This window comes from Mastigoproctus giganteus, chromosome 6, assembly GCF_048544385.1.
Source record: "Mastigoproctus giganteus isolate SK-2022 chromosome 6, ASM4854438v1, whole genome shotgun sequence".
Taxonomy (NCBI): Eukaryota; Metazoa; Arthropoda; class Arachnida; order Uropygi; family Thelyphonidae; genus Mastigoproctus; species Mastigoproctus giganteus.
The window spans coordinates 219469890-219482416 of NC_143580.1; the positions used below are offsets into that span (position 1 = coordinate 219469890).

Consider the following 12527-nt stretch of genomic DNA (forward strand, 5'->3'; position numbering starts at 1 on the left):
CTTGCTATCTGTGAGTCTAAAACGCTGATGGAACTGATATTCGGGTAAACTCAAGTCAAGTGGACCCAATTTCGGCAAAGTCCGGACGGTCTGTGACAGCCAAATCCTCTGCTTGCACCTTCACGATGGTGGGACTGTTAGTAATCCTGGGTATAACCTCCATGCACAAGTACATGGTGGGTGACCATCCAGGTGGGAACCAACGTAAGCAGGGGTTGAGGTGTGGCACCCACACCACATGGAGGAATGCCACCCCTCTATGTTACCAGGCAGTACTAGATGGTAGATGACTCTCATCAACCGGTTCAATACCACCACTTTGCTTATTGGAGGTTTGAAGTGGTGGAACCCATGTTTAGTCTCTAGAGCTAAGTTCCGGTCAACCCTTCCCCATCTCTTCCATCATGCAGTATAATTGATGACTTTTGAGGTTATGATGAACATCGTGGTGAGATCCAATATTCCTTACATTTCGAGGGTACAGCTCTAAAATGGTGTTCGCAGGCCGGCCGCTAGTTAGTACACCGGACTGAACCTATTGGTAACTCTAGGAGGCTTCCGGATCAGCTAGTGTATAATCTTGCTACCTCTACTCTGCCAGATAGTGACTGGAGGGAGTCCGAGTAGTGTGTATGAGGGGAGCATTGTCGAGGCCACGTTATGTCAAGGATCTGGGTATATTCTTACCACGTGTACGCCATATCCAAAAATTTCATTACTTCATACAGCATGTCTCACCCACTTTTTCTTACTATTGAATACATTTCAATAGTAATTCATTTCCTAATTCATTTCACAAACATACGTAGTCTCAATTCTAATCTCAACGATGTCCATTTCCACTTGCAGTCTGCCAAACCCCATGTACTTTTTCTGACAGAATCTCAGTTATTGGTTGATTCAACGACTGCTCATCTCAGATGCCCAAATTATTTGCTGTATGATTCTTTTTGCCTGAAAGGTGGTACTTGTGCATATGTCCGTTCTGATATTCCCTGTCAGAGACTTGGCAATTTGGAATCTCCTCTCTTTGATCTTCTCTGGCTTAAAATCTCTCTATCTCATTGTGTCAAATTCATCTGTTGTCTCTACCGTTCTCCCAACTCCACTAATCACTTGGAGCTCTTTGACTTCCTCTCTTTGCAACTTTACTTTCTCCAGTCCAACTTTCCTAACAGTGAGGTAATTTTCCTTGGTGATTTTAATGTTCACAACTCCAGCTGGCTTCCATTTTCTAGTCACACCGACCCAGCTGGTCGAGATGCTGAGGCTTTTGCAATTACTAATGATCTTGCACAGATTGTTCATTTACCTACAAGAATACCGGACAATCCTAATCATACAGCCAACGCTTGATCTTTTTCTCACAAACAACCCTTCCAAGTACACGGTCGAAGTGAGAGGTCCTTTAGGCACTTCAAATCACAACTTGGTGATTGTCTCTTCTCTAATGGAAGAGAACAAAAATGTTTTTCCTTCTGCTTGGAAATTTGCTCATATCCAGCCAGTTCCTAAAAAATGTGACAAATCCCTCCCATCCAATTATCATCCCATTGCAATTACTTCTACTCTTTCTAAAGTAATGGAGAAATCAATTAACTGTCAAATTTTAAACTACCTAGAAACCTTCCATCTGATCAACGATCGCCAGTATGGATACCATCAGTGTCAATCCACTGGTGATATTCTGGCTTATGTTACCTATTTATGGACTAATTCAATGGAAAGGTTTGGTGAAACACAAGTAGTTGCTCTTGACATCTCAAAGGCTTTCGATCGTGTTTGGCATAAAGGTCTTCTAAACAAGCTTCCATCTTATGGTTTGCCAACTGTTTTTAGTAATTGGTTATCTAGTTTTCTCTCTGATCGCTCACTGAGGGTGATTGTAGATGGCTCTCTGTCTTCTAACTTCTCCACTAATGCCGGTGTCCCCCAAGGTTCAGTTCTTTCCCCCACTCTTTTCTTCTTGTATATTAATGACCTTCTTCCATTGACTGGAAATCCTATCCATAGTTTTGCCGATGATAGCACATTGCATTCCACTTTCCATTTTGAGAAACCTTGTCCTGCTGAATCAGCTTCAACTGCTGGAAAATCTGCTACCAATTCCTTAAATGCCGATCTTTAGGTAATTCTCCAGTGGGACAAAGACAACTTAGTTGATTTCGACCTTTCTAAAACTCAGTCTTGTCTTATATCTAGCAAAAAGGATTCTTCTGCTCCTATGCTTATCTTTAGTGACACTCCGATTTCTAGGCAAAATGATATATCTCTTTTGGGGATTACCCTGACTTCTAATCTCTCTTGGCACAAGCACATTACAAATATTGCTTCTTCTGAATCTAAAAAACTTGGTTTTCTCTTTAGCTCTCGGCATTACTTTTCTTCCAAACAGCTGCTTACTCTGTATAAATTGCAAATATGCCCTGCCATGGAATATTGTTCCCACATCTGGGGTGGTGCCCCCAAAACCTCTCTAAGGCTTCTTGATTCCATTCAGAAGAGGGCAGTTAGGTTAATTAATGACTCATCTCTAACAGAATCGCTGCACTTGCTCTCTCATAGACGTACTGTTTCTGCTGTATGCCTCTTCTACAGATACTTCCATGGGCACTGTTCTTCTGAATTAGCTTCTATAATTCCTGCTCTCTCTTTCAAAACAGTCCGAACACGTGCTGCCACCAGCCAACATCCATTTACTATCCAACTTCAAACTCACAGAACCAACTTTTCATCTTCCTTATTTATTCATTCAACCGCCGTTTTCTGGAACAACCTTCCTTCATACGTATTTCCTGAAAATTACAGTCTACAGAAGTTCAAGTCCAATGTCAACAAATATCTTCTTTCATCTTCTCAACCTCCAACCCAAGCATGGTACTAAGTACCGTGCTTGGGTTGGAGGTTGAGAAAACCCCAAACACGAGAGGTTCTAACACCTCTCGTGTTTGGGGTTTACATAAAAAAAAAAAAAAAAAAAAATTGAATAAATTGGGCATTGGCAGTCTCCTGCCTATTCAGAAGCCACTTGTTTCAGAGAAAAACAGAAACATCTGCTTGTGGTGGTGGGAATGTCATGATTGGAAAGTGGATCAATAGAGAAAGTCATGTTGTCAGATGAATTCCAGTAGACTGTTTTGCATTGATTGTAGGCAGAGAGTGTGGCAACAACCTCACAAAGTGATGGACTGTGCCTACCTTGTTAAGATGATCCAAGTATCTGCAGGTGGTATGATGGTGTGAGTAATGATTTTTTTTTGGCACAGACTGGGTCCATTGATACTGGTGTAAGGTTGAATGTCATCGGAGGTACCTGAATTTTGTATCAGATCTATTGCATCCTGCAATATCACATTTTTATCCCAAAGATGATGGCTACTTTATGGATGACAACAGCACATAGTGCTAGACTTATCCTTTGCTTATTTGTTTCCTGGTGGTTTGTTTTATATACAGCATGAAAATCAGGATAACCTTAAAACCAATAAAGCATTACTTTATGTTTATATAATGCACAAGTATATCATGAAACAACCCAAAGTGACTAGGCACGAGCATGCAATGCTATTAAAGAAATTGGAGGTTGCAAAAGAAACTATCCAGTGTTACCATGATCTTTTTTTTTTTCATTACATTGGACAACAAAAGTGGTACCATCTTTGTGCACCTTTTTGGTATTTCTTCATTGAACAAGTTTGTAGAATCCTCCTCCTGCCTATAATGTCGTAATTACTGATCTGTCAAAATTTATCAATCCAAACAGCTGTAGCATACTAGGATTAAAAATTTACATTATAAAGTATATTCTTTTATGCATTTTGAAAAAATAATAGCTTTTAAAGGAAATCATGTTGTCATCAATATCTAATATTCAAGTATTTTTATATACTTTTTTTTTTTCCACATATTATACATGAGCTGTTTTTTTTTTTTTTTTTTTTTTTTTTTTTTTCAGTGTGCCATTACCAACTTCATTTGATAATGAGTTATCTGTTAATGAACGTCTAAGTAAGGTTCAAAAATTATTTGAAGGACAGTTGATATGGCCAGAATCCTTAGCAATTCACAAAGGTGAGAAATTTATTTGTTTTACTTGTATCTGTTGTCTGGTTGCGATGATCAATGTGGTATTTTTACATTTCTGCTCAATGTTACTACTTTCTTCAGTACGCAAATTTAAGCCATAATTTGAATTTTTCTTGCCTTTACTGAAGAAATAATTCAGTGAAAGAAAAAAGACATGTTTACAGATATTAGTAAATGAAAATGTAGATATATATGAAAATGCAAGCTTAGGCTTTGTAATAATAATGGTTGTTAATTTATAGCTTAATTAAGTTGAAACATATTGAGAATTTTTCTTTTGCTTTCAAACTTGCCATAAAAGCTTTTTGTCATTAATAATTTTGCAGTTTTTCCCACATTTGGAAGAAAGCAGCGTAGGCTGGATCATTTGCCTATGGACATGGCTGATAAAAAAAGTATACTTTGAAGAATACTTATTAAGAAAATATAACCCTTTCCTGTATAAGTGCTGGGGTTGAATAAAGTTTCTCAGTGAACGAGCACTGTTTGATTTACTGAATTATCAAAAGGAGAATTGAATTGAATTGCTTTAGTATGTCAGTGAAGCTATAGCTAGTTTTGAACTTGTGTTGCCCATTATTGTTAAAAGGTCAATGATTCATTTGGTCAGAAATGTTCAAGTGAACAAATGAAAGTAGGCAGAAGGTACAGATTACAGTGAAGAAAAAATCGGCAGGTGAAATATAAGAGCTGGAGTTGAAGAGAAAAATTAATATTTGAAACTCAAGAGTAAGCTAATGCCCACAATTTGAAAGCACAGAAACTGTGAATAGTTTTAGGTCAAAACTTCAGTAGTAGTAGTAACAGATAATGCAAGAGAGAAAGCTTATACAGCATCAGCCAAAAAAAAAAAAAAAACACTACACACTTCATCCATACATACTCTCCAAGAATTTGTCTAGTTCTTCCTTGAATTTATTAAAACAATCCACTTCCACAACAACAAATGGAAACCTGTTCCAACAATCAACCTCCTGCTGTTGATGGAAAACTACTGTACATCTATTCTGCAACCATCCTTCTTCATCTTGAATTTATGCTTCCTCATGTGTGTAGACTCAGCAAGAAGAATCCCATCAGCATTGAGCTTGCTCAAACCATTCAAAGCTTTGCACACCTTAATCAGATCACCATGCAGGTGTGTAGTCTCCAGATGCCGCAGTCTGCAGAACTGAAGCCTTTCTTGGTAAGGGCATCTCTTTGTTTCCCTCGTCAATCTCATTGCCCTTCTCTGTACTTGTTCCAGCAGCTCTACACCCTTCCTAAAGTGAGCCCTCCAGACCAGTATACAATACTCAGCCTAACCATGGCCTTGTACAAAGGGATAATCTCCTCCTTATTCCTGCTAGTAAAGTTTCTGTATATCATTGACAAAACCCAATGAGCTGTCCTGGCAGCATGTCTGCACTGTTCAGAATTTCATATCTTACTGTACAGTTATCCCCAGGACTTTTTCATTTTATACTACCCTGAGTGTAGTACCACACAGTTGGTACGTTCCTCTGGGATTACTACTACCCATATGCAGTACCTTGCATTTGTAAATGTTAAACTTCAACTGCCATTTCTCAGCCCATTGACCTAATTTTTCTACATCTTGTTGCAGCAGCATGCTGTAATCATTGTCTTTAACCACTCTGCCAACCTTTGTATCATCTGCAAACTTAGACATTAAGCCTGATATACCTTCATCGATATCATTAATAAATATTGAAAACAACAACGGACTCAGCACTGAATCCTGGGGACTCCACTTCTCTTCATGAACTTCATAAAGCATTGCTCTTTGTGAACATTAGTTCACGAAGAGCAGTGCCTATTGATAACCATTCTCTATCATCTTCCACTTAACCATCCCTTTATACATAGCAGTAACTTGCCCTTAATGCCACATTGCTCTAGTTTGTACAGCAGTCTTTTTTGTGCAACAGTATCAAAAGCCTTCCTGATATCCAAGTACATGAGTCAGGTCATTGTCTCATGTCTGATATTGTACATGATATTGCTAATTTTGGAAGAAAAATAGTATGTATTCATTTAAAATAAAAGGAATTAACATATTCTTAAAATAATTTTCTGTTTTTTTAATGACAGGTAGCATTTATACAGGAACTGCTGATGGCACAATTGTTCGTATTACAGGAGATAAACTATCACCAATTATAAGGCTTGGCAAAACATGTGGTAAGTGCACACGTATAGGCATTATACTGTACTTTGAAACAAAATCTAGTAAACAACTTTTTTATAACAGTTGACATGAAATAAAATTATAATAATAAAAACGTACTGTTAAGTCTGTTTTAGGACATTTGCTATTTTAATATTCTCTGATATTTTAATATTTCATATTTTTAGAGTTCTTGTAGTCTAAGGCGCATTTAGGGCTAGAGCCTCAAGCTGCGAACAAATTTGGACTATGTATATATAAAGTGCTGTTAGCATCATAATACACAGCCATTTCTGAATAAACAGAAAATTTTTAAGGCGGCATCGTTTTAGGTTATATCTCATATTGTGAATACCTTCACAACGAGTTGCCATGATATTGCACTACTTCGAATAAGTAACGCTTCACTTAAGGAGAAGACTAATGTTACTTATTCTCAGATAGGTACCACCACCCAGACGGCACCGTTTGGTGCCGTCTGGGTGGTGGTACCTATCTGAGAACCTAAAACGATGCCGCCTTAAAAATTTTCTGTTTATTCAGAAATGGCTGTGTATTATGATGCTAACAGCACTTTATATATATACATAGTTCTTGTAGTCTTAAACATGGTACTTGTGTAAATGCTTGTTAATGTGAAAATATTGCCTCACAAGTATGTGAAACCAGAGAATGCCTTGAGCTTTTAAGATGCAAATCAAAGTATCCAATGGATATGAGGTTATTGTCTCATATTTATATTGGTTTTATGTGGAATAATCAGTTTCTTTGCATTCGATCATCATTGTTGTTCTCAGTAGGTAATAGCTCGGGATTTTGATTTTTTGAGGAAATCCCACAAGGATTTATCAACATCACCATGGGTGACATGTAAAAGATTTCTGATTTAGATTATTGAAGGAGAGAGAAAAAAAAAGTGAAACTCACAAAGTATCTTTTCACATTGTTGATTTCAAAGAAATTTGATTATTACTTAATCAGTCAATAACTGATTTGAAAAAGAATAGCAAGTTTTTGGAATCTTCAAGTCGTTCCTGCCCTCTTTCAAATAGTTAAACTCTTGCCCTAGATGCAATATTATCCCCATAAACTTAGTTTAAGGTTAGTTGCAGAGGCGGATTTAACGGCGGGCACACCAGGCGTGCGCCCTGGGCCCCGACTTCTGAAGGGCCCACGCAAAACCCCAACAAATTAGTTGAACATATTAGTTCAAAACTTTGTGATTATTATTATGCTATTATTAATTATATTATACATATATTATATTCAAATTTTATTGGAAATAAAACATTAATAGTACATAACTTTTTTGTTTATTTAAAAAATTGGTTAACATGTATTTTTATTTTCCCTGTCTCTCTTTTTTTTAAGGGGCCCAATATTTTCTTCTGCGCCCGGGGCCTCAACCGACCTTAATCCGCTCCTGGTTAGTTGTCTCGCTTGTGGAATTTCTTAGCTTCACATAATTTAATTCTCTTTGGTCTGGAAACTGCTGATTTTTTTTTTTTTGCAGTGTAGAGTTAAAAAACATGTACCACTTCCCACTCTTATAATTTCCAGGAGAAAAAGCCATGCTGTGAAAAAGTAGTAGATTAATTTAATGCATGCTTGATTGTTTGGGTTTGATGCATTGTTGCTTGTATGCTATTTAACCAGTTTACCAGTATGAATGTTGCTGATGCATGACGAAACATATCTCTGTAGGCAATGTTCCTTTCATTGTCATCCTAAAGAAGCTGCACAAAATCAGTCTTGTTATATTATGGTTATACTTCTTCACACATGTGAGCTTGTTACTGTATATCATACCATTCCATATAATACATTCATACCCTGTGGGTAGCACAGTTGGAAGAATTGCTGTGCTCCCCATACCGGGTGGGGAGAACAGCGATTTTGAGTCCTGTCAATGTGAGGAATTTTTACGGGCCTTTTTCATAGCATGGCCGAGTTAGTTGATCTCGGGCAAGGGTAGCATGGCTTTTTCTCCTGGAAACTTGGGTTTTCCATCCAGCAAAACAGAAAATTGACCAAAGAGTATGTGCAATTTACGGACAGTATACTTGGACAATATGGCCTTACTCGCTAATGCTCTTAAACCCTACAACAACAACAACAACAATAATAATAATATATTCATCCATGAAGGTATAATGACTTACTACTTTTCAGCCATTTGAATAAAGGTTCTGTAGTTCATTTCCCATTGTAAACTGAAGGAATTCTCTATAAAAGCTTTTTTTACTCAGGAGCTGTAGTTAGTTCTGGTCTTATTTGGACTTCTGTGGTGGGTAAGATAATGAAACTGACTGTTAAGGATACAATTCAGGAACCAATTGATAAGAATAAAATAAAAAAGAGATAACAGCACTTTTTGAAGAGAAAGTCTGAATGAAAGAGTTCCAAAACAGTGGATAGGATGTGATGGGAGCAGACCTCGAGTGGCTCATTCTTCAGACTTGATGCTCTTGAATTTATTTACATGTGGATTTACAAAATAAAACATCTATCAACCAAGAATCTTGTAGATTTGCAAGGTTTATGTATTTGCATTGTTGTGGAAGTTATGAAAATAATACAAGATGCTCCACAATGTGTTTTGCAATGCTGTTGAGAGATTTGAGCTCTGCAGAAATATTGATGGTGCTCATGTAGAATCCCATGTTTAAGTTTTCATTAAATGTATGACTTCCATTAGGCGCCTCCGTAGCCAGGTGGGAAGGAGCAGCAGTGCGTAGCACACGCTTCTTGATTAGACCGGGGTTCGAGCCTGTCACCACCAAATACGGAGCATGCGGAAAGGTCAGGGAATGACCACCGCACCGGAGCAATATGGCCTTAGTTGCTAATGCTCCTAAAAAAAACCAAATAACAAATAAATGACTTCCATTATATTATTGAATCTTCCTCGTTTTTCTTTCTTTTAGCAAAATAGATATGGAGACTTTGTATATGATTTTGCCAGTTGTTTAATTTCTTTCTGTTATTAACATGCTGAACTGATTTTAACATAATATTCAAGTTCAGTGAAGAGTTTCGATAGTAACCCAGTTACTTTTAATATCCCTCAAGTACAATTCATTGCATTCAGTATTTCATACTGTTTAAATTTTTTTATGACAAACTAGAATTAATTCCTATCTTTAGTGTCATATAAGTTAGTGCATTAATGTTATCATTTCTGTACACAGTAAACCAACTAGTGTCATAATTTTGTAACATCTCATATTGTAATTCCTTCACAACAAATTTCCTATCTCATACCTCGAATAAGTAACACGTCTCCATTGGAGAAGACTATTGTTATTTATTCTTCTTTATTGGGAAAGCTGTACTTATTCAAGGTATGAGATAGGCAACTTGCTGTGAAGGAATTCACAATATGAGACGTTATGTAATGATGTTGCTACACAACTTTGGTTGGTGTACTGTGAACTTTTCCTGCAGTCTGAGACTTTTTAGATCTAAATCTTATACATATTAGATTCCTGATTTAGTTAAAAGAACTCTTGTTCGTGTTTTATTAGATGGGCAGTGGGAAGAAAATATATGTGGACGTCCGCTGGGAATGAAGTTTGATAAGGATGGTTTTCTTCATGTAGTGGATGCCTATCATGGTTATTATGTTGTCGATGTAAATAATGGTAAGTTGGCATTTTGGTTAAAAAAATTTTTTTTTTTTTTTTAAATAATTTTAATATTCAGATAAAAGTGAGTAATGCTATATTTGATTTTTGGGGTGAAAGGCCTGTCTTCAGTTTCTCAATTTACTTTTAAATTGAGATCAGAAATTATGAAAAATTATGTGAGTGAAGTTGTGCTTGTTACTGTAAATGTTTTTAAGAAAAGTTTTCACTTTTATGTTATTTTGCTTGTGCTATCCGAAGTGTCATCAGTTTCTTTATTACTAGATATGGTAAGGGAGAATTTGAAAATAAACACTGTAAATAAAATCATAAGTTACTAAAAGCATTAAAAACACCTCCCTCCCTCCCACACATCACAGAGCGTGTGATTGTTGATTGCTCTGTTAGTACTTGCTGCAACAGACTTTTTGAATGTTCTGAAACCACAGTAGCCAACATTATGAAAAGATGGAAGACAGAGGGTGATGCAACCACCCCGAAGATGGTGGATAGATCATCCACAAAAATTTTCTCATAAAATCCTGAGCACAGTTTCATATGTACGTGTGCACTTTATACGAGTTTGGTTTTTATAGGTGAGCTCATTTTACAAGTCCCACATAATGGCAAAAAATGCTAAATGCCATTTGGAGTGGTGCATTGCCCATTAGCAATGGATCGTGGAACAGTGGAAAGGGGTTTTGTAGAGTTGTGCAGTGTAATTTTCAAGTTTAGCAGTTGAACTTGGGTTTTGGAGAATGCTACCTACTGCAGTGCGCATATCCCACTAATGAAGTTTAGGTCATGTTGCAAAGTTGTTTCTTATTGTTCTGCTGGGACTATTGGTCATAGTGCCTAAACCTTCAATGTTGTATTGAATATAGTAATTAAATGCTCTTCAACTGATTTTATATCTGTATACACTTTATTTATTTGTTTTCAATACAAAAAAAGTCTTTGTATCTTCATGACTCGAAACAAAATACTTGAAATTAATTACATAATGAAAATTTTAATGTAGTATACTGAGTATTTTATTTTAAGTTATATCGAAATGTAGGTAAGTGACTTTGGAAAATTTTATGGAACATTTGGGCAATGATTGCAAATGAAAGTTGAACAATAGTGCATTAATTTCTCAGTTTATGAATACAAAATTTTGATGCAGATAATTTTAAGCTTGACCTTATTTATGAACTTTTTTTCTGAACTTTGCTTTCTGCATAGATTTATTGTGATACTTTGTAGCTGGATTTTTTTGTGAAAAATTAGCATTGCAACAAAATAGTCTAATCACAGTGTCAGATTCATCAGATATTAAGATTATTGGACGTCTACAAAAATCCTGTAACCTTGTGTGGCCAGCCCTGAGTATAAGCAGAAAATTTATAATTGTAAAGAAAATAGTTTTCGGTATATCATTTTGTACATAATTTCTGTACAAAATGCAAGCATTTTGAAATCACGGGGTGCCCCCCTGCATAAATGGTGGATTATTTTATAAATTCATTTGCCTATAGCCAGCCTTGGAATCACAAGGTCCTGTGGGTCTCTTAAATTCAAAACATTTTTTTAATTATAAATTTTGTAAGAATTAAAAAATGCAACCTTATAATACCTTTCCCCTCTTTGCTAAAGCCTTTTTTGGTCTGATTCAAGGCGCCTCCGTAGCCAGGTGGGAAGGAGCAGCAGTGCGTAGCACATGCTTCTTGATTAGACCGGGGTTCGAGCCCGTCACCACCAGATATGGAGGATGCGGAAAGGTCAGGAAATGACCACCGCATATTCCTGGAGTGATATGGCCTTAGTTGCTAATGCTCCTAAAAAAAAAAAAACCAAAAAAAAAAAAAAAAAAAAGTCTGATTCAGCTTGCCTTACATCTCAAATAACTTTATTGGTTCATTTATACTTGTCAGTCTCTGTTGATAATATGACCCTGTGTTTTTTTTTTTGTTTTTTTTTTCTATTACCAACTTCAAAACTTATCAGTTATCCAGATTGGATTAGGCTTGAAATAACTCTTTAATATGTTTGCTGTTTTTTGAATCAAATATGTGATTTCAGATTTTAATCCAATTGCAGAAAAAACCACCCTATTTTTAGAACTTTTTCTTCCACTTTGACAGAAGAAAAACTGGATATTGTTGTCAAGCAAACTTCACCAGGGGCTGATTAATTCAGTCATAGTGAGAAGAAAGCTCAAAAATGTTTCTGCCTTTTCCAATCCAGATCGACTCAGTCCCAGGTAGAAATGGTTGCCTGAAAAAGCCAGCAGTGAAAGTGTTAAAAAGGGATAAAAAGATGCACATTTCCTATTTAGTATTTGTACTTGTTTAGATTAGACAGCCTCTGTAGCTGAGTGGTCAGAGCAGGAGTGCTGTAGCACGTGCTCTGAGTAGACTGGGGTTCAAGCCTCTGACTGCTAAATACGGTCGATCTGCCAACCTGCACTGGACCAGTGTGGCAGATTATGGTCCATTTCCTTCAACATGAATTGAAGCCTCCTCAACATGAGTTGAGGAGGCTTCCATCCTGCAGTGGATTGATAATGGCTGCAGTTTACCTTTCTTTTTTACTTGTTAGATTCACCAACTATTTATATTGAATACAATTCAAGCAAGTAATGTTTAATGCCATGACAATTA

At 36.6% G+C, this 12527-nt stretch overlaps 1 protein-coding gene across 1 annotated transcript in view; it reads left to right on the forward strand.

Moving 5' to 3' along the window:
* Nucleotides 1–12527, forward strand: part of LOC150084997 (adipocyte plasma membrane-associated protein-like) — a 36320-nt gene that overhangs the window by 12950 nt on the left and 10843 nt on the right. The window contains exons 3-5 of the mRNA XM_090375701.1: nucleotides 3956–4071; nucleotides 6181–6270; nucleotides 9784–9900. Coding sequence (XP_090231827.1) covers nucleotides 3956–4071; nucleotides 6181–6270; nucleotides 9784–9900 — 323 coding nt within the window. The remainder of the gene's footprint in view (nucleotides 1–3955; nucleotides 4072–6180; nucleotides 6271–9783; nucleotides 9901–12527) is intronic.